The 23,751-nt window shown below is 37.3% G+C and overlaps 1 protein-coding gene across 1 annotated transcript; it reads left to right on the plus strand.

Moving 5' to 3' along the window:
• The first annotated feature begins 308 nt into the window (after positions 1 to 308).
• Positions 309 to 12,272, plus strand: urod (uroporphyrinogen decarboxylase). The gene is made up of 10 exons (XM_023288592.3): positions 309 to 451; positions 2,349 to 2,461; positions 2,685 to 2,764; positions 2,902 to 2,964; positions 5,337 to 5,534; positions 5,617 to 5,778; positions 8,472 to 8,606; positions 9,042 to 9,142; positions 9,512 to 9,578; positions 11,712 to 12,272. Exons 1-10 carry the CDS (start codon positions 429 to 431, stop codon positions 11,874 to 11,876), a joined length of 1,107 nt encoding a protein of 368 aa, XP_023144360.1. The 5' UTR covers positions 309 to 428; the 3' UTR covers positions 11,877 to 12,272.
• The last annotated feature ends 11,479 nt before the right edge of the window (positions 12,273 to 23,751 follow it).

Below are 23,751 nucleotides of genomic sequence, written 5' to 3' on the forward strand. Positions count from 1 at the left end.
GAAAACAGTACAGAAAAAGAAAGAAAGAAAGAAAGAAAGAAAGAAAGAAAGAAAGAAAGCAGTACGACAAAAAGAAAGAAAGGAAAAAGAAAGAAAGAAAAGGAGAGAAAGAAAACAGTACAACAGAAAGAAAGAAAGAAAGAAAGAAAGAAAGAAAGAAAGAAAGAAAGAAAGAAAGAAAGAAAGAAAGAAAGAAAGAAAGAAAGAAAGAAAGAAAGAAAGAAAAAGAAAGAAAGAAAGAAAAAAAATTAGAAAGAAAGAAAGAGCATGCTCTTATTTTGAAGCCTCGCGTCCACTGGTCACGTGATTTTCCAACATGGCTGCTGTGAGTCCAACTGACAGTTGAGGAGCAGCAGGTCGCTACAGACATCTGCAGGAAGAAACAGAAGAGTTTCTGATTAGTCTGTCTCCTCTTCAGCGCTGCCGACATGAGTAAAGCCGACCTAATCCTGTAAGTAAACCTGCCTGTTACTCTAAACATGCCGTATTATTCTACGTTTGTGTTGTCGTTACCGGTTTTGCTGCTAGCTGTCTAAACAGAGTGACCTTATGAAACCTGCCTGAGTCATTCTTATGAAAACATTTCTTTTTTTATCCAAACATCAGTGAGCCCAGTATCATGTCCACCGTTAATAATCCAATCTGTGCAACAAATATAGCCTATTCCACTTTATTTTGCTGCGAATAGACCCTTATTAAGGCAGCGTCTACTTCTGTGCAGAACCTCATTCAGAAATCCAGCAGTTCAATACTTTTTAGCTCTTGTTAAATGGTTAGTTCCGTTTCAAACACGAATTATTTGCTTTAACGAATTCTTGTGGATCTTCTGATAATTTCGGCACAGGGATAATTCATCATTCTCTTACAATTGTACATATTTATTTGGTTTAGTTGTCGTGGGCTCGACCGTCTAACGTGGCTTTTAGTGAGTCTTTTTTTTTTTAAAAAACATTTCATATTACAGTATTGTTACCTAGCTTTAACTGGGTGAAAACCATCTAAATAATGACAGTAAATGGAAAAAATACATTTTAAAAAACGGACATTAAGTTCAAATTCTGAATTTTTATAGTGTACTTTATTTCATTTAAATACATAACAGCTTCAGTACTTCTTTTGTAACAATGTGTTGTATATGTCCTGACAGATAATCCGATTTGCAATATATTTTTTAAAAGTCATTGTGAGTAATAGATTCAAAAACGTATCATGAAGCAATAACACGAGATCAAGAGTGTGACACACAAGGAGAAGGACATGAATTTGTAAAACTATGACGAGAAAGTTTAACCCTGTAAGATCCAAATCTAGAAAAAAATCAGTAATTTTTTTTTTACAATAAATAAAACAAAAATATAAGTTTTATACACACACACACACACACACACACACACACACACACACATATATATAAAATAAAACATAAATAATATATATGATAATTAATAAAATCGTAATAATGTTTATTATTATTTTATTTTAATTTTTAATAGTTTTTTTAAAAATTACAATTTTTTTCTATATCTACAAATTAAAAATTATGAGAAAAAATAAGATAAAATAAAACTAAAAAAGTTATATATAATAGAAAATAAAATAATATTAAAAATAATTAAACTGATGTTGTAATTTTGCAACAGTGTGTTTTACAGGGTTAAACCCTGAGTCAGACAAGCTGAGCAACCTTCTAAATGTCAGCGTTTTGCTAAGTGCATTGTTTCAAATTGTGATTTTGACTTAAAACCTGTAAGATTCTCCACCCTTCTATAATCCATCTTTTAAAGTGAAAGTTAATAATTAGTTTCCTGCAGAGTTTTAAGGTGGTCAGGTCAGATTTGCATCAGAGTGAGTGTGTGATGCATCATTTGTCCATTCATTCAACCGTTTCTCTGCTGCTGGGAGGTGATAAGAGAGCGGAGGAGTGCTATCGCTCGTGATCACGCTGTCATTTACACTCTTCAGCTGGATGACCAATGTGATTGTAGGGAAAGGGAGGGTACGCCTGTATTTTAGATAACACAAGCAAGCTCCTGTATTGTTTAGTGATTAGAACAACGCGGGGAAGAACCCATTCATGCAATTTTGAGATTAAAATTTAAATTTTGAGCAGATCACATGGCCTTGCTGCAACATTTTTCAACTGTATTCTGTACAGATTTGCATCAGTTCGTTCTACAGTAAAGCTTCATAACATCAGTGTGAAGATGACTAACAGAAGTAGGAGTAATAAATGTGACTTATTATGACGTTCTCCTGAATTCCTGACTAAACACTACTAATACTTGCTCTCTGATGTTGCTCTCCATCCACCTGTATTCAGTTTGACGATAACTTACAATGTTTTCCAGCCCCAAAGACTTTCCTCAGCTAAAGAATGATACATTCCTGCGAGCAACAAGAGGCGAAGAAACCGAACATGTCCCGGTGTGGTGTATGAGACAAGCTGGAAGATACCTGCCAGGTACTGACCTCTGATCTTCTGTCTTTCTTTTATGACATGGATGTTGACAATATAACATCAAATACGATCTGCATTTCCAAAAAAACTCGATATCTGCAATCACATTTAAAAAAATATTGTGGCTATTGTTGCACATGTGTAGTTGTCATTGTTCATCATTTATTCGATGTTACTCAAGGTCCTCCAAGCTGTTCATTAGTCTTTTCTTGAATATAATCTGCAGAGTTTCGTGAGTCCAGAGCAGGGAAGGACTTCTTTGAGACGTGTCGGTCGCCGGAGGCCTGCTGTGAACTCACTCTGCAGGTATCGACGTGGATCCGTGGAGAATAATCTACATTAGCATTGTTAACATTCAGGCAACTAACATGCGTTTGATACCGAGGATATAGAGGGATTAATAAACTGTCTTCAGGATATAACTTCTTGTTTTTCCGCTTCAGCCTCTGAGACGTTTTCCCTTCGATGCTGCCATCATCTTCTCCGACATCCTGGTTGTCCCACAGGTAGAGAACATATTTTTTGTGGGGTTTTTTTTTGTTTTTTTTGGCATTAATCACTCTTTCTGACACTCAAATTATTGTAAAATACTGCAAAACAGGTTTTCTGTAGGGCAAATATCCAGAGCTCTTTTTAGCTTAATTTAACTTGTAGTTGTACTTTTATGCCCAAAAAATTTGTCACGGCTTAAACGAGCAAAATGGACATAATTGTGTAACTATTTAAATGGATTTCTAAGCAACGTCTGAGCAGGATATGTGTAGGCAGGGCGCAGAAAATGACAGATGAGAGTTTTTGAGGAGGTCAGCATTTCAAGTTGTGGCTGATTTTACTTTGAAACTGCAGAAATAAACACTTGTTTTAAGGTGAGACAGCTGAGACAGTTTGTGTGTCCGTCATGGCTGTTTAATTTAAAATGTGTTTATCAGGTTCTGTGTTTCGGATTCACTGGCAGCTGATAGTGGAACAGACTGATTGCTTTGGATGGAAAACGCTTCACGTTGTTTGCTTATAATTCTCCACAGAGAAAAACTAACCTGGCGTGTGGAATGTCTTTTGATCCTGTGTGGCTGATCAATAATACTGATGAAATCTTATATTGACACAGTTTGTTAGGAGAAACTCTGCTTGTTTACACTGCAGTTGTGTCTGTTATGAGCTTTTGCATTCACTGATTTGTATTCACCATCTGATGTACAGTCATGGAAAAAACTATTAGACCAGCCTTGTTTTCTTCAGCTTCTTGTTCATTTTAACGCCTGGTACCACTAAAGGTCCATTTGTTTGGTCTAATATAATGATAACAACAAAAATAACTCATAAGAGTTTAATTTATGAGCTGATATTTAGACATTTTCCATGGTTTTCTTGATATTAAACAAAATCACTTAAGTTCTTACGTCAATAGCTGTCTCTCAATCATGCCAATTTCCAGCAGTGCCAAGATGTCTGCCTTTGTGGCTTCACATAATTCTCTTGTTTTAGGCATTACGTGAGAGCTGACAACTTCTGAGTTGTGCAACAGCTTGAATGTCAGCAGGAAACCACTCTAGACCTTTGCATGTGCTGCTGATGACATGAAATGGCCTCTTATATACCCTGGGAATACAATTAAGCTTCAACATGTCAGATAGGACATAAAGTATTATGTAATCAGCTGCATTTTTGGTCATGTTCACTGTATTCTTCAGGTAGTAAACCTGTAGTTGTACCAGGCATTGAAATGAACAAGAAATTGAAGAAAACAAGGGTGGTCTAATATTTTTCCATGACTGTATATCCTCTGAGGATTGAGCAAGAGGTTCATACATGTTGATTGATGTTCAGGGTCTGAGGGACTTCTGTGTTTTATGCTTTCAATCTGCAGCGCAGACATTTTGTTTCCCTTTTCCTGTCAGTAAGAGTCATTATACAAACTTTGTCAGCACTTTTTTAGTTGTTGCTTCAAGTTGCTGTCATCCCCACATTATATGCATCCATCACTACTGTTGCTCCTTTCTTCAGCTCTGATAAATGAATCACTGCTAGTTGATGTAAAACATGGAGGAATGTTGCTTCAGACACCAGATCAAAATAGAGGGAGATTTACCTGCTGCTGATTGGCCTAATTAGCATGTGTTTTGTGCATTCTGTGTTTGGATGTGTTATAAGAAAAAGGATTTCTGCAGCACACGAATTCTGCTCCAAATATTCATTTTTCCAGCCAGCTGCACTCTAAACAGAGCAGCTGTCCGTAATCATATATAAACTAATGTATCCAAAAGAATGAACTGACTAAACTAATTATTGTGGAAACTTGTCTTTTTGCACATCTTTGAGTGTTTTGTTAAAGGGAAATGGCCTCATATGTCAGCTTCTTTTGATGGTTTTCTTCCCCCTATTGGCCACAAATTGATTAAAACACCTTTGCATGGCTTTTTATTGAATTGTAGGCATGGATGCAGGCAGAAATTTCATGTTATTTCCGTCAATTGTTCATTTAAGTGGCATTTTTGAGTATTTCAGTGGCACAATCACCCTCTTATGATGACTCTTCTTAAGCTTGAGATAAGCTTCAAATCAAATTGAGAAAGATTTTGTGTAAATGTGTTTCATTAACGACTTTACGGACCCTCTAATGTCTGTTTAGCACAAAGTCACTTGATGCCATGGACAGTTTAAGTCGTATACATCAAGGCTTTAAGCTACCAGCAGGCCTTAATGATTGGTGCACAGACAAAAATCAACCAAATATAAAGAGTTCCATAATTCTTTCATTAACTGATAAGCTCCCCACCTTATCACGTTATGTTTGGATGATTTCAAGATGCAAGCTGACCATCACAAAGGTATCTTCATGACGATGATGCAATATCTTTTGCTTTCGTTCTCCCTCCAGGCCATGGGTATGGATGTCCAGATGGTGCCAGGTAAAGGTCCTACATTCCCAGAGCCCCTGAAGGAGCCAGAAGACCTGCAGCGTCTGCGGACCAAAGTGGACGTAGACAAGGAGCTGGGCTACGTCTTCAAAGCCATCACGCTGACCAGACACAAGATCGAGGGCAAAGTGCCTCTGATTGGATTCACTGGAGCTCCGGTTAGTGATGGATAAAGACACAGACATATATAAAAGCATGCACACACAGTTTTAAATCTTGCTGTTCTTCTTCCCTCCTCAGTGGACGCTCATGTCCTACATGATAGAAGGCGGAGGCTCCAACACTCACTCTAAAGCAAAGCGTTGGTTGTACAGACACCCTGATGCCAGCCACATGCTGCTGAAGATGCTGACGGACGTGATCGTGGAGTATCTGCTGGGTCAGGTGGCAGCTGGAGCTCAGGTCAGACCACTGTCCAGTCTCACGAACCAGCACCGTCATCGTGACACAAACTATATGCATTTACCCAATTACTTGATATAAACTTGCTTTTCTTGTAACTTGGAGTTGAAATGAAGAACATATCAGCTTCCCATGATATGCTGGTAGCTGATAAGATTCAAAAATGTTAAAAATCAGACCTTTTAAGTTCATCTTAACACATATAGTGTTGGGTGTTACGTACATAAATGCTACTTGCTGATAGTGGCAGCTACTGCAGCATTCCTTCCAAACAAACCTGCTTCTAAGCATCAGCACAAAATGCAGTGGAAGCAGCGATTTTGTTCCCCAAAAAACTGAGCACACCCCCAGAGCACAAACCTGGATTATTGCACCCAGTCTAGACAGAGTCACTAGCAGAGTACAGCACTATTTTTACTGCAGTGTTCAGTATTTGGGGCAGCAGGGTGGCTCTAAAGAGTCTGCTGTCATACCTGGACAAACGCAGCTTCTCGTTCCTCTGAGCGTCCTCGACCTCTGCAGTGAAACATTATTATTTAGCTCTCCACAGGAATTTTGGAGATCATTTGAAACTTTTCTAATCATGCAGAATGTGCTAAAGCATTAGCAAACATAAAAATAATTGGATTAACTTGCCGAAAAAATTTGATTAATGTGAACCTGACATTGGGGTTTACAGAAAGCAACAAAGTATAAATGTTCATCTCCAAATTAAAGTCAGTTGAAAGTGCAGATCAGAAGCCAATAATAACAGTATTTGAGGATTTATTTGTAGTCATATGTGTAGTTACATGCAGTGTAGCAGTCTGCTAAGTTTGTGATAAAACTGGGGTGAAGAATAAAGGACACTTGATAAAATGGTGATTAGAGTAAAATTTTAAATCACATCTCACAGAAATAACCCACAACAGACTGTAAACGTCAGAACTCCACTTCTGGGACATTTCATGTGTCAAATCTACAGGTTTTTAGCTTTTTCCATGTAATTTTGCGGCATTAAAACAACACATGAAATGATGACGGTTAGGAATAAGGCTCATTTGTCGTGATTATGTGGTGTAAAATGAGATACAAAAATGATGAAAGTGGATTCAGATTACATGTGCAGTGTCTTTGCATTTTATTCACCCAACTTTTATTGATACAAGGTTGTAGAACACTATTCTTATATTGTCGGATTTAATAACAAATAATGTTAGCTGGGTTAAGCAACGGGACATCAAAACATATTTCAGCATATGTGTTTGGATGTCTTTTTACTTAGATACATAAAAAACTCCTTATGCTGTTATTCTAGAAAAGTATTTTACACAGTTCACACAGTATGTACTTCCCTATAGTTTATTGCTGGGTATAGACATGGATCTTCAAATGTGATTCGACTTTAATGCACCAAGTTCATCAGATATCACATTGTCCTGATATCTGCACACATCTGGCTGGTAGAAAAACATCCCTACAGACTGAATATTGTACCTCTGGTTTTATATCCTGTAGCCACAGATGACATCTCGTCAGCAAACACAAACAGAGCTCAGATCACTCTGCTGAGTCTTTCTTGTCAGCGTGTTTCCTCTCATATATCCTTTCCCACCCATGTGTTGCCAGTGGCTAATGTAAAACCACAAGAGATCAGCTGCCATTTTGATGAAATATGAGCGAAGCGTTGCATTTCTGACACAACAAATACACCCACAGCTGAGAGACACACAGCACGCGGTTGGAAAAAACATAGTCCAAGACAATATACAATCTGTAGAAACCGTGAGGTTCATTATTTATTGTGCAGAAACACTCATTTCGTAATTATTTTGTAGTTTGGGGAAATGGAAATCAGCCCAACTTCACAATACAACGCTATGGAATGTTTATTCCTTCCACCTGTTGAAATGTGATCTGGTTTCCTAAAAGCAGAACCGGTGCTAAATTATCAGAATCTTGATGGAAAAGAGGCGACAGATGTGATCTGTACATGGACTTTGAGAGAAAGAGTCAGTTGACACACAACCAAGGAAATTTCACACAACTATTCAGAGAATCAGAGTCAGAAAGGATTTATTGCCAAGTAGGTTTTCATGACCGAGGAATTTGATTTGTTAATACCATAAACAGTAACATAAAGATTGAAAAGTGTTGTCAGTTGTATGTATTAATAAGATAAATAAGAAGCAGTTGCAGTAAATGTATAAAGGGTTTGTAAAACACGAAAATAACAGTACGTCACTGCTTACTGTGCTGTTGGGACTCTAGTGACTAATTTAGCTGGCTGTCACCTATAAATTACTTTTTGAGTTAAAGTTTTTATGCGTGTTACAATAACTCCGTAAATGTTTAATCTAAAAATAACACGTATCAAACCACTGGCTCATTCAAATAAACACCATAATTAATCTGAACATTTAATATTTTTTCTTGGGAGCTATTTTACAAATGACTGCATTGTACACAAATAGATATTTGTAAAGTTTTATTTTGCATCTTTAGTGAATGATTTGTTTCAAACTCGTTGGTCATTTAGGAAGAACTGATCTCACCCCCGGTGCAGGATAGGGTTATTTTGATGAAGACTGGCTCTTGTTTGCTGTTGTCAGAACACTTATGATGCTTTTCCTGCCTTGTTTCCTTTAGAGAGAAACTTATCTGCATTTATCCAATTTAACAAAATGTAAATCTCCTCTGTTTGTGTTGTTCAGGCTCTGCAGGTGTTCGAGTCTCACGCCGGCATTCTGGGACCTGTAGAGTTTAAAGAGTTCTCCCTGCCGTACCTCCGTGACATCGCTCGCCGGGTCAAAGACAAACTTAAGGAGGCAGGACAGGATGTTCCCATGGTAAAAAACAACCCACATCTAAGCATGTTTTTACATTTGGACACCTACAAACACACATATAAGGTACATTCTGACATGCACTAACACATTTCAGCACAAAAATCACTGCAGAAACACGGACTCTTTCATCCTGCACAGCGGCTGCAAATGAGTCTGTTTATTTATTCATCTGTTGCATCGTTGCATCATGTGTTTGTGTTTTGGTTATTAGTCGCTGCTATATTAGTTTCGGCTCTCGCTTCTATTCTTATCTGCACTGTGTTGCTTCAACAACACTGTGTTTCCCTGGAGGGATCATTAAGGATTCATCAGGTCTGAGGAGAATCACTGTTGCACTTCGTCGCCTGCAGGGGGCAGCATTTCAACAAAAATGGGCCTGAATGAAGTTTCCTTGGAGATTTGTTCATTTTACTTGCCTCTGTGTGTGTGTTTCAGATTGTGTTTGCAAAGGACGGTCACTACGCTCTTGAGGATTTATCCCAGTCGCATTACGAGGTGGTCGGACTGGACTGGACCGTTGACCCGCGATCTGCACGGTAACAAACTATTTAGTCTTTGCGTCTTCTCACACTGGTGAATTTCAGCTGTCAGTTACATATCAGCTCATATTTGTGGCTCTTTCTGTTGGAGCTTTTAAGATCCGAAGCTCTGAAACATTTCTGGAATGTGAGACGGATCAAAAAACTGCAGAAATGAGCTTGAAGCTGCTGTAGCCGGTTTGCAGCAGCAGCAGCTGCAGCAGCAGCAGCAGGTTAACCATTGCTGACCTCCCTCGGCCCTGGTGTGTCACCGGGTGCAGGATTTAAGTCAACAAAACGTCTGCGTTTCCTGCCCTGCTCATCAGATACTTAACCCGCTGGTTAAAGGATTAACTCGTGTGTCCTGTGATGTGTGCATGTATGCAGGGAGCGAACTGGAGGGAAGGTCAGCCTGCAGGGGAACATGGACCCTTGTGCTCTGTACGCTCCAAAGGTAACTTCTGCTCCCACTTCCATCAGGATTTGCACCAACACTGATATCTGGAAGCCTTTTCTCTTTCTCAAAGCTGATTATTCACATTAGCGGAGTGAAATAAAGAGAGTCAGACCTCCAAAAATTTACAAACCCCCCCCCCCCAAAACGATCCTCAGTGAGTCTTTGTGAAGGAATAATATAAATAAGTAATTGCTGTAACTAATTAGCTGGCTCATTAAAGGCCTGCTACACTGTTAAAATGGACATGTTGTACCAGAATGCAGACATTTCTCTAAAATAAGTTCAAGCTGTCAGACAGAATTGTCATCCACTGTCTTTTATTGTGCTTTTAACAGAGCAGACTCTGTGTTTTTGATTTCCGGTGGAACATAATATTCTAGATTGTACAATAAATGTAAGTGTCATGGAGAAAAACATCGGCACCCTTCCCTGAACCTGATGTTTTGTAGCGTCACACTTTTGAGACAATCACTGCAATTAAGTACTTTTGGTTGCTTTTAATACAACTTGTACAGTGTGACTGCTCCATTTCTTTCCACTTAGATGGATGCCTTCTGCCAGCTGTGCATTGCAGCTTTTTTTTTTTTTTTTTTTTGTTTAGATGTTTCAGTTGGATTAAGATCAGGACTTAATTCTTCTTCCCTGGAACTGTTGATGGTGGAGGTCAACTTTTGTGTATTTTGGAGTTTTTCTTGGTTCTTTTTCCACCTTAAATTTCCTAAAAATACCATCAGCTGTTGCTACGGGAGCATCAGACTGCTTGGAAATGCAGTTTGTAACCTTTAGCTTGTAGTTAATTTCTTTCCAACCTCCTCAGACGTCTCTCCACTTAGCACAATGAGTTTTTCCCCCATTTAAATCAGCTCAATGGCTGATTAGAATATTGAAGATTCCAGTGATACTGATTGAAGACAGACAATCTCATAATTTATCACCGGTTGTAATCATTTTCTTCTTTGTGCAACAAGCAAGAATTTAGCTCTTTACACAGATTCTTTGGTTCATTCTCTAGCAGGTCTCCATGACACACAAGGTTTTAGTTACAATATTAAAGCTGCAATCAGTGTTGATCGGGTCCTCGCATCCTTGCTGGTCAGTGAATTCAAGCATGTCCACCAGGTGGCGCTGCGACTGAGAGTGTATTTTGGCCTATGGATGTACTGAGGGCCAGACTTTGATCACACATGTAAAGTTTCATGCAGATTGGAGCATTACAGGCTGGATACGCAGCATTTGCTGGGTCATGGCGAAATGCAGAAATTCCAGGGGCCGCCATTTCCATGCCCTCAGACTTTTTAGTAGTTTGCATTCTCCATTCTTCATTCATATGGCAGGTTTAGATATTTCCTTTGCACCAAAGAAACAATTAAATAATTATTGAATATTTCCTTAAATTGATTGCATGATCTACATGACAGTCTTTTGGTTCTTGCCTTGTCCAATCATAGAAATCTACATAGTCAAGTGTGTCATAAAATGTAAGAAAGATGTCAAAAGAATTTAAAAAATCCACAACCTTACATGGTTATTTACTGTCACCATTTATAACACCACATTGTGAGACAAATCCTCCTTCATTCACCTGGAATTAGCTCTTTGACTCCTTTTTAAAGCTATTAGCATTCGTCTCATAGGTAGGTGGCAACATTTATTAGAATTATTTTGTCTTGTGACAGGTATAATGTAAGAATCTATTTTTACTGTAACGGCTGGAGTCTGGTATGAACAATGTGGGTTCGGACCAGAAGGTTCTCCCAGTTCTCTGCAGAGACGTCGATATAAAGTTCCTTTATCCACTCAGCTAGACAAAAGTAATAAACAATAAGTCATAAACAATGCCTCAGTCATGTAAAAGTTTCCACATACATCCTTTACTGTCTGATAACCCTGATAACCTATTGTTCCAAGTATTTTCTTTACTGCTGTTTTCATATTTATGGTATAAATCCTATTTTCATTCCAGTGTTTCACTTCATATGTTTCTACCTGTTCTAGTGAAGAGTTCAGTTCCAGAAATTGTTGGTCCTCTGTCCTAGTTTGACATCAGTGTAGCTCAGACTTGCTGAAACAAACAGCTCCTGGTTCATCCTTAACTGTAACCCTCCTTCTTCTTCTTCTCTTTTCCTTCAGGAGCGTATTTCTGACATCGTGAAGAAGATGCTGGAGGGTTTCGGCGCCAGAGGCTACATCGCCAACCTGGGCCACGGCCTTTACCCCGACATGGACCCAGAGAACGTGGGCGCCTTCGTGGAGGCCGTGCACCGGCACTCCAAACAGATGATCAAACAGATGTAAACGTGTCTTAAGAGAACGTGTGTGAACCAAACAGGCCTTATGATGATAAAAACATCACAAATAGTAAATATTGGTGTTTAAATACAAAAAATTACATCTTTGCTTGAGCAGTTTTCTGCAGGAGGCTGAATAAATCAACTAATATCAGGATGAAAAAAATCCAGATCAACACAAATTCAGCACGTTCTCATCCAGTGCAGCTTTTCAGGATGAAAGCATGTCGGTTTTCTAAGACAAGATTTTCTCTTCATCTGTAATATGTTTATCTGAGCAGGAGTGGATTATGTGTTAGGATTGCGAAGGGATGACAGCATTTTTGCAAGTACATGTACATTAAAAATGCATTTTAAGTAGTATGGGATCGTATTTGTATTAAAATTGAATCTAAGGTCTGAACAGATCTGACTAAAAGCATGTATGAAGAATTTATCCAATCAGAATTCCAACTCAATGTCCAGACAGCAGCTTCTAACTGTAAACATCTTTCAATCCAAACGGAGCTCTTCATCGCTTCTTTCTCAAATTCAGTCGAAAGTGAAAAACAAAGACGGATCCAAACTGCTGTGAAAACAAAAGCTGGTGATTTGGCAAAAAGGATTTCATCAAGGGACTCTTCTGCCGCAGTTTATGAAATCAATATTTTAAGGAAAAATGTCAGCACACAGCGGTTGATCATCCTGTCGTCGAACATCTTAACTGAACAAATCCCCCGCTGGATCTCTGCGGGAGCGGTTTTATTTTTACCCCCACTGACAGAAAATCTTTTAAAAAACGCACTGAACAAGAAGACGCCATGTGCTGCTTTTTTGTCTGTTTTTCACCCTAAATCAGATTTTCTATTTTTCTTATTTTTTTCATCAGCTCATTCTGGTAGAAAAATGGTTTCTAGAATAAATGACATTAGAGGCTGGGAATGATTGATTTGATTGTTTCCCAGAATATTAAAACCTACCAGTGTCTTTATGGATGTTTTTTTACACCCAGTTAAATAAGGATAGATTAATTTCTTCTGAAAAAATGTGTTGCTTTTTTATATTAAGTTATTAAAATTAGATTTGGCCAAAACATCTGGGGTAAGCTTCGGCCACTTGTCCAGTACAGGCTTTGAACAGGGTTTTATTCGTCTTTGTGTTCTTAAACTCTATGTTGACTTGGTGACCCAGAATCTGCAACAGGATTTTTCTGCAGAGGAATTTTTTTAGCCAGAGAATTAACTTTTGTTAACTGGGGTTTCATTTGCTCAACATTTCTGTTCATGAAAGGGTCAGAAATAGCAGGAAACTTAATAGATTTCTATTGAAAAAGGTATTACAGAGCTATAGCCTTGACTGTATTGATCCATCATGCTTCATGTCACCCCCCCAAAGACCCATTCTGAACCATGAAAAACCATCACACTTTTACACTGGTTATTTTACATTTTTTAGCATGGAAAATTATCAAATTGTTGAACTGAAAAAGCACAAAACACTTTGCTAGGATGTTGGCAGATTTAAAATTAGATACAGTCATGGAAAAAATGATTAGACCACCCTTGTTTTCTTCAATTTCTTGTTCATTTAATGCCTGGTACCACTAAAGGTATATTACCTTAAGAATACAATGAACACGACACAAAATGCAGCTGATTACATAATACTTTATGTCCTATTTGACATGCTTCAGCTTCATTGTATTCCCAGGGTATATAAGAGGACATTTCATGTCATCAGCAGCACATGCAAAGGCCTAGAGTGGTTTCCTGCTGACATTCAAGCTGTAGCACAACTCAGAAGTTGTCATCTCTCACATAAGGCCTAGAACAAGAGAATTATGTGAAGCCACAAAAGCAGACATCTTGGCACTGCTAGAAATTGGCATGAGTGAGAGACAGGTAGTGAAATAACTGAAGATCTCCAAGACAGCCGTTCATTACACCAAGAAAAAACAAGCCCAACATGGTTCTACCAAACTGCTAGCTGCTCAGGAAACGTCTTTCTACCCACCAGATGACGTCACTCATCCGTTCCTGTGTCAGGAATCATCATCAGACCTCCAGGGACCTTAAAATGAGTGAACACTGTGGAGAAATGTGACTTGTTTGACAAGTACAGTTGGAAACTGACTTCTTTAAGCTGGTCTGAAGTCACACAGGGCAGGAAGAAGCCCTTCATCAAGGAAAGGCAGAGGAAAGCCTGGTTACTCTTTACTGGGATCACAAGGATTGGACTGTTGATGATTGGACTAAGGTTCTCTTCAGTGATGAATCCAATTTTCAGTTGATTTCCACTCCTGCCAACTTACTGGTTAGGAGGAAGCCTGGAGAAGCTACAAACCAGACTGTCTGCCCCTACAGTAAAACATGGGGGTGGATCAGTGATCATCTGGGGTTGTTTCAGTTTGGGTGGAACAGGGACAATGAACCAGGTCATGTTTGGGGTTACTCTTAAAAACAGTCTTCTTCCATCAGCTGGAAAACTCTTTCCTGCCTCCAATGTTTGGATTTTCCAACAAGACAAGGTCAGTTAAAGCCTGGATGGAGAACCAGAACATTGGAACCATGCCTTGGCTGCTCAGTCACCAGATCTAAATCCAACTGAAAACCTGTGGAAAATCATAAAACGCAAAATGGACACTGAAGCCTAAATACTCAACAGAATATTTTCAAAATGATCACTTCTAAACTTTGTTTTAATGTCCTGTGTGCAGACTGTGATTCGAGGCTGAGTTGTGGCCCAGAAAATGGGACAGAGACGTGACAGTGACGGCGGCTGTAAGTGGGACAGAAGTGAGACGGTGTCCTGCCTGAAGGTGTACGAACACATTTTTATCCGCCGTCCTGAGCTCCTCTGAGAGAAGCTTTGTAATGAAGATCTATATAAATAAACAGCTCCGACAGTGCAGCACAGTGTGGCCTCTGGAGCAGCATAAACGGAAGAGTTTAACACAATGAATCAGCTTTAATAAAAAGATATAGGTGACACACAGTCTGTTCAAATGCACCTTTCAGACATTGCTGGTCTGTTTCTGCCTGATCCTGGAGTGTTTTCTAGCAGCAGGCAACGCCTTCTAACTCTGAGAGCTCTGATGAGTTTGCAGCGTTCTGATAACTTGTTACATAATTTGTCTGCACGTGAGACTCGACTAAGTTCTGCAGAGATGGAAAAGAAATCCTCCAGTTAACCCTCCTGTTGTCTTCTTTTACAAGCACCAAAAATTATTGTTTCCTTGTCTGAAAAAAATCCAAAAATTCAGCAAAAAAAATCCCAAATTTCTGAAAATTTGAAAAACTTTCAGGAAGAAAATTCCAATAATTCCTTAAAAGTTTCCCTTAAATGTTTTGTTGTTTTTTTTAAATCCCCCAAATTTGGCAATAAAATTTTTGTAAATTTTTTTCCAAAAATGAGTGAAAATCTTTCAAAAAAAATCCTAAAAATATCTAAAGTGATTACATATATATCAGTAAAACTTTTCTTTAAGAACATTCACAAAAAAAATCTACCAAAATCCAGTGAAATTCATCCAGCGAACATTTTTAAAAATTTTTTTCCACTAAAAAATGTTCAAAGATTTCCCAAAAATGTTGAAAATGTGGACATCAGAAGTTTCACTGTGAAAATATTTTTTTTTTCTCCACATTTTCAAACTTTAAAACGGGTCAATTTTGATCTGCAGGATGACACGAGGGTTAAGTGCTGCTGCCATTTATGAGGTTAATCCAAGTGATAACAAACACAATTCTGGTTTTTAAGACAAGTTTGTGTTTAAGTTGTTTCCAAAAAGCTCCAGAGATGAATTTGGGTCACAGCAGTTAAATTCTCTTCACTGGTCTTGTCTTAAAGATAAATAATAATTTTAAAAGAAAACAAAGATCTGAAAATAAAGCCTAAAAATTATGTCGTGTTGTGGTGATGTTTCTTCTCCTTCCACCATTGGAGGAGTTGAAGCTGAACCCTGAACTACATGCATGTCACAGCAAAATAATGTCCTATGATCATCTGCTCCAATTTTTCCTGGAATACAGTTTATAATTCCATTTTCCTAACATTTTATACGAAATGCATTGAAATGATGTGTCCATGCAGATCACAGCTCACCTACCAGTCCATTATGATTATTGTAACACATTCATATTAATATAATACACAGCCTGGCCAAAAAAAGTCACCACCTGGATTTAACTAAGCAAATAGGTAAGAGCCTTCCATTGGATAATTACTGCAGTGATGAATACGTTTCAGCTGCAACAACTTATTTAATCCTTGATGATGCAGTGAGGAGCTTCTCATTTCTTAAACAACCATGTTGGAAGACATATCCTGTGGTCATGGAAAGGATGTTAATCTGTCTCAGAAGGGTCAAATTATTGACCTGCATCAAGCAAAGAAAACAACTAAGGAGATGAAACTACTAAAATCAGGTTAAGAACCGTCCAACATTATTAAAACATGAAGGATAGTGGAGAACCAACATCTTTGAGGAACAAATGTGGTCGGTCATGTGGCCTGATGAGTCCAGATTTACCCTGTTCCAGAGTGATGGGGGCATCAGGGTAAGAAGAGAGGCAGATGAAGTGATGCCCTCATCATGGCTAGTACCTACCAGCCTGTGGGGGTTAATGTTATGATCTGGGGTTGGTCAGGTTCAGCAACATTATGTTCCCAAAGAATGAGGTCAGCTGACTACCTGAATATACTGAATGACCAGGTCTTTCCATCAATGGAGTTTTTCTTCCCTGATGGCATGGACATGTTCCAAGATGACGATGCCTGGATTCATGGGGCTCACATTGTGAATGAGTGGATCAGGGAGCATCAGATGGATTGTCCTCCACAGAGTCCAGACCTCAGCCCCACTGAGAATCTTTGGGACGTTCTGGAGAAGACTTTATGCAGCGGTCCGACTCTCCCATCATCAGTATAAGATCTTGGTGAAAAATGAATGCATCTCTGGATAGAAATATATACTATGAAACTGTAGAAGCTAATCAAAATGATGCCAGAGAGAATGAGTGCCGTACTCAAACATAAAAGCAGTCCAACAAAATATTAGCATGTGCAATTTTTTCTTTGGCCGGGCAGTGTAAACCCCATTTTTCACCATAATAAAAAGGAAAAATAATTTCTCGTTGGACCTACGCTTGAAGAAATGATCACAATGGTTAAAATTTGTGTTCTATAACACATTGATGTTTTAACTATAGCCTGTGTGTAAAAGATGCATGTGATGACATCATCAACTGATTGTGGACTACTCTCTTCCGTTTCACCATGTCGCCATCTTAGTCTTTTGAAATCGAATTAAAATGAAAAGATGATTTCAAGTCAGTTAGTGATATTTTCTGAACAACCTGTAGTAGAATGTCACTATATTACAAAACAACAAAACCGAAAGAATGCTTTTTCACAGGAAATACTTGGTCAACAAAGTCATTTTTGCTAAGCTTTTGAAAGTGATTAAGCAGGTATGACAAGAATTCTGAGTTAATGTCATGATGAGAAATAACATTAAATTCTCTGGCTGTTATTTTTCAATAGATCCTGAGATAAATTCAAAGTTCAATGAGCAAAACAACTCGCTGAGGGTTGGCTGGCGGGGATGTTTTAAAACAAATTATCTCAGAAAGTACTTGACATATCAATCTTTAAAGTTCACAAAAAACATTAAATATCCATAACTTATGATTTAAAAAAAAAAAAAAAAAAAAAAGTTTCAAGTAAATGAAAGATGGTTGAGCATAAGACCTCTGATGATCTGAGATGGAACAACTTTCTATCTGACTAAACACTGTGACAGCAGATCATGCTTTATTTCAGAGCTGGATTTCTCTGCTATGTTTTTTTTAATTAAACTTAAGATTTTGCAGAAAAACTCTGCCAGGAAACATTACATCAGTGAACAGTTAATGGTTCTAATGAAGGTTCACCTCCATGTTAATGTAGCTGAACCAAGTCCAAGAAGCTGTCTGGACCCAATCCAGAACTCAGCAGGATTCATTTAATGTTAAAATCCAGACAAGACCAATGTTCAAGGCAGCCGCGTAGTAATAATTTTTTAGCAGTTAAAAAATAAACGTGATTATCTAATGGTTTCTAATGACAACTCCCTTCTGTCGTCCTGCGGGTCAAAATTGATCCGTTTTAAAGTTTGCAAATGAAGAAAAAATCTACATTTTCACAGTGAAACTTCTGATGTCCACATTTTCAACATTTTTGGGAAATTTTTGAACATTTTTTGGTGGAAAAAAGAAATGTTAAAAAATGTGTCTTAAGAACATTCACAAAAAAATCAACCAAAATCCAGCGAATTTCGCTGGATTTTGGTTGATTTTTTTGTGAATGTTCTTAAAGAAAATATTAGAATTTTTACTGATATATATGGAATCGATTTAGATATTTTTAGGATTTTTTTTTGGAAGATTTTTACTAATTTTTGGAAAATATTTACGAGAATGTTCTTGCCACATTTGAGGGATTTTTTTAAAATAAAACTTTTAAGGAAAATTTTTAAGGAATTATTGGAATTTTCTTCCTGAAGGTTTTTCAAATTTCAAATATTTGGGGAATTTTTTTGCTGAATTTTGGGATTTTTTTCAGACAAGGAAATAATATTTTTGGTGCCCTTAAATGAGGAGGGTTAAGAATAATTTTTTCTTCTTTATTATGGTGAAAAATGGGCTTAATGTTGTTCTAAGAGTTTATTTTACTAGAACTGCCTTCAGGATGCACATTCAGTCAGTTTCCACCAACATGACCAAAGAGTTGACATCCACAAGGCTTCTTTTAGCTGAAAACTTCCAGGTTTTAGGATCATTTGAGGACAAGCAGAGGTGTTAAAGTCAAAGCGATCAGGACTCATCACTCAACGCCGTTTCAGCTCAGTAACGAATGAGATGCTGCGACAAATAATCCAAGCAGGCAGCAGCATCCAATCACAATCCTCCAGCTCTTTTGTCTCCATGTGAATTCAGCAATTTGGTAAATGGTGGGTAAACACGGCGCCGCGTTTATTACACACAAATCGTGTGCATCACTGCTGTAATCATAACAGCAGCTCAAAGAAGAGATCAGTTAATCCAAAATTGTGTTTTCCTCTGGAAGGCAGCTCAGAACGTCAGATAAGCAGATTCTGGTAAATCCGTCTGTTGTTGTTGTTGTTGTTGCTGCTGCTGCTGCTGCTGATGTTGTTGTTGTTGTTGTTGTGTTGGACTCCAGCAAACGTCATGTGATCAGACTGGTCACTGGACAGCAGCAAAGATACCACAGTGTTGTTGAAACGTTTTAGCGCCACGATGGAGGGGATTTTGTAGCATGTTATCGTATTTTAATGGATTACATGTATGATTTATGGGCTTTTTAAGGGATTAAAAACTCCCCATTTACCCCATCCTTTTGATTTATGACATCAAAGAGCCTTAATTTAGGTAATAAGATGAAAATTCAGGGATGGATTTCGTGGTTTATGGCCAATTTTAAGCATTTGTATCATTTAAAAACCTCCCAAACTGTACAGATAATCCCTTTAAAACATTTAATGAATTAAAATGAATCAATTCATTTATTAATAACACAAAAAATAACACAAATTTGGTTAGAATAGCAGTGTTTGCCCCTTAAAAATAACCTTAATGTTTCATTCATGGTACAAATTAGAGGCGATGCTTGACCCTTAAAAACAACTTCAAACGTTAGAATCCATGAACTGTGTTCATTCAAATGGAAATACCTGAAAACAAAACAATGCCACCTTAAAATCTAATTTATTTGAGGCCTAACAGTAAATCAGAATCTTTGTATAAGCCAACCAACCTTTGATAACACATTAAAATTTAGAATTCAAGGACTTTTCAAAGTAAAGCTGGGGTAGGCAGTAGTTTTTTGCCATCACTGATCAAAAAAACCCCCCAAAGCCATAATAACCTTTTGTCCATTTCTAGGCTTTTAGGATTTAGAAAATGAAGCTTGTAATAATCTCGTATCTGTCAAACTCAGATCAGGTTTGATAGTATTAATGTTTACAAAGTCTGTGATGAGAACATGTAACCAGACATGAAATAGAATCACAGACTTTTACTTTTGTAATACAGCGTTTAAATCCTTGTTGAAGCTACAAATACATATGTTTTTTTAGCTTGAATTTTATTAGCTTGAATTTATATGTTAGGGGAAAAACTAGAAAGTTGCATTGAGGATTTTTTTTTTTGCTTAAGGTCTTTTTTAAGAGTTTAAGAGTTTCTTTTGGAAATCAACCAAACACCTTGATTGATTGAAGCTATTTGTTGTGTTTTGGTCTGTGTATTTATCTGGCAATTGGATTTTCCATTCTGAAACAGGTATTGAAAAACAAAAAACGAGTGGTTATTTGATTTTCGTTTTAAAAGACAGAAATACAAAAAAGCTGACCAGTCCTGATTAGCAGCTAAATGTAGCATCAAGCTAACGATGTTTGTGTTGTTTCCTGTCAGCAGCTGAAATGTGTTGTGTTCCTGTAATGTAGTTCATTAAGTTCTTAACACTGTGGTTGGTTGACGTTAATGTAACGTTCAGGAAACTTAAATGTGATTAAAACAGTAACGTTAATGTTCTAGTTGTCAGTAATCAGCTTTAATTTGACACTAAAACAGACTCTGATAGTTTTAAATGACATCAGTTTCATTAATTTGTTGAAAATTGTCTCATTTGTTGTTGTGATGTTGCTGCTGATTCATTAAAACCAGATGATCCATGTTGAAGATATGTTTAGTTCTAGTATCAGAAGTACAAGAAGGAAAATGGAAGTTTAGTTCTGCTACGTCAAAGATTTCAGGAATAAAATAACGAAATGAGTCTTTATGCCTGAAACTTTATTGTACAATAAAGAAATAATGAAATAATCACAGATAACAAAAATATAAATAGCAGAGAAAACCTAAGAATAATTTCCTGAAAACTCTGTGAAGGAAAAGCAGCTTTTTATCCTGAAAGATCAGAATCAGCTCCAACATCTGCATCTGACAGCATCAAGTCAACCAGAAAAAAAGAAAAAAGAAAATGACTTCTTTCTGATCACATCTGTTCCGCTGCTCACAGTCTGCTGCTGCTCACATTCTTCACATTTATAGTCCACTTTTAAAAGTTCAGCAGACAGGTGCTCTGCTTTGGAGTGTGACGATGTCGTCCGTGATGTGGAGAGTGAAGTTTCCGTTTCACCCACAGCCTGCTTTAGGGCAGCCGGGTCGGACTTGATGTTTGAAATACTGACCGACAGCTCAGATTTAACTGTCTGTAGTTCCGTTTTGATGGGTGTTAAACTTTCACTCAAAGCCGCCAGGAGCTGGGTCTTTAAAATAACTGCCGTCTCGTTACAGAGTGAAAGTAGCAGTTCCTCCTTAAAGTCAGAGATTGCAGCATCTGAGGGCCTCTTCAAAAGAAGACGTAGTTGATGAAGGCGTTCTGGAGCAGGACCAGAAAGACCACGACCAAGCAGCCTTGAGATCTTAGGCAGCGTCTCCCTCAGGTGGGTGTTAACGGTGTTCACAGTCAGGTCTGTGGTAATCCCGTCAAAAAACAAAACAGAAAAAAAATCTAGATTATAAATCAACATGTAACCAAAGCACTCTGTGTATAATGCCATAGTATAGGATGTAGTTCAGAAAATGTCAAAGTATAGTATGCTTTACTGAAGAATAACATAGTATGGCCTGTAGTTCATAGTATAGCATGTCGGTAAGGAAAAAAAAAGATTATTATGTGGTTCAAAAAGTGCAAAATGATAGGATGTTGCCTAAAATTGTCATGTATGATATGTGGTTCAAAAAATGTCATAGTGCAGTATATTGTCAAAATAGTATGTAATTCAAGAAAACATCAGAGTGTAATATGTTGTCTAAAAAATGCCATAGAATAATAATTTCATTGCACAAGTAAAAGTATAGTAATTTTTAAAACTGTTCAAATTCTTATATTTTGCTAAAAACAAACAAAAAAACATCATAGTAATATGTCAATTAAAAAAGCCTATAGTATAGCATGTCGCTCTAAAAACATCATAGTATAGCCTTTGCTATGAAAAAACACCATCATATACATCGTATATTGTACAAATAACAAGTCAAAGGAAAGAGACATACATTGTAGAATTGTAGTAATTGTGGGCTGACTGATTTACTGATTATCAGTATTTTATTTTTTACTGATTTACGGTAATAAATAAATTTAAAAATGGCACTACTTTGGCTCTGAACCTTTATCTACCTGTGGTCGCGCTGTCTTCTGGAGTGATTTGATTGGTTATATGTCACGAATAAAACTCCTTTAACTTAACATCTGTAAACAAAACAAAAACGTATCAACAAAGTTTTCTGTTAGAGTTTGTGTTCTTCAAAGTTTAACTCCAAGATTTTAAATACTTTCATTTACTGCAAATGAATATCTACTCCAAATCTCTCACTAATAATCATTATCAGCCTTAAAAACCCACAAAACACCCCTCTATACTCGACCACACTTAGTACAGTCCGGTTCCCCCTTCTATAAATCTGCTTGGAATCATCCACTTCCTGTTTGTCAAAGTGGCCTTCTACCTGGACAGGTTTTGTTGGAGTTCATGCAACAAACATTTTGGGTAACTGCACTTTAATATGGATGGATGACACTGAATTACAGTCTGTTTTAATGAGACTGAGTTAAGATGTGTAGCTCTGTCATTAAATAGTAAATTATTTCTCAGAATTCACAGAGAAAAGTCTGAAATGTTTGCTAGGTTAGCGTCCCACATGTTCTTTGGCTCAGCTAAAGCTAACTCTCTCCAACTTCTGGATCTCTTGAGTTGCTTGTTGTTAAAATATCTTGCTAGATTTGCTGAAGCTCAGAAAGTCTGAGATGTTTGTTCAAAATAAGCTCATTCTCAAGTCTTATCTAAACTGTCCTCTTTTGTTTGAACTTTCCCTAAACTTAGGAGTTAATGACAGAGCAGCACATCCAGACTCAGTCTCATTAATGTAGAGATTAAACTTTAGTGTCATTCATTGATGTTAAAGTGCAGTTTTTCAAATGTTTGTTGCACATGATCCCGACCAAACCAGTTCAGGTGGAAGATGATGTGAAGAGAAAGCTCCAGAGGATGAATATCACACATTTACGTTGGAAATAAATGTCCTTTAATTAGACATTGTCATGCAAAAGTTGGATTTCCCTTTAATGATGTTCAAATCTTTGTTGAGTGTTTTGTTGATGTTGGTTTCTAAATGTTTTCTGACACTCGTCCCCAAAGATTAAAACCTTCTACGGCTCACAAGCTGCAACAATTCACACATTATCAACTATCTTTCTGACTAAACTAAGATAAAAAGTGAAAAACTGGCTGATTCCTGCATCATGAATGTAAATCTTTTTGGTTTTTATCACAATAAACTGAATATATTTGGGTTTGACATTTTATAAACCAAAACAAGAAATGAATTACTGGAGAAAACAATCAACAGATTAATGGACAAAGAAAATGTGTTTTCCAACATATATGGCTGAATTACTCCAACATTACAAGATACATACAATTTTAATTCAGTTTTATTTATATAACCCCAAATACAGGTCAAATTGTCTCAAGACGCTTTATTTTTATTTTTTTTGGTCATATTTAAAATATGACAAAGTAAGAAATTTAAACCTCTTGACTAATCCAATTTATTATTTGGTTTTTAAGAGACTAATCGACAACTAAAATAACTTTCTCCACTAAAACTAATAAACATGAGGTCAAATAGAAGGAAGAGTTTTAAATACTGCAGTCCCACGATGACAAGAATAAAGTTTCTCAACAAAAACTAAATCTGCTGGTGGATTCCATTAAAGTCCTAATAAATGATAATAAAGTGTTTTACTAAAGGTTTGTGGTGCTAAAAATCTCCAAGTAAAGA

Source organism: Amphiprion ocellaris, chromosome 10 (assembly GCF_022539595.1).
Source record: "Amphiprion ocellaris isolate individual 3 ecotype Okinawa chromosome 10, ASM2253959v1, whole genome shotgun sequence".
Lineage (NCBI taxonomy): Eukaryota > Metazoa > Chordata > Actinopteri > Pomacentridae > Amphiprion > Amphiprion ocellaris.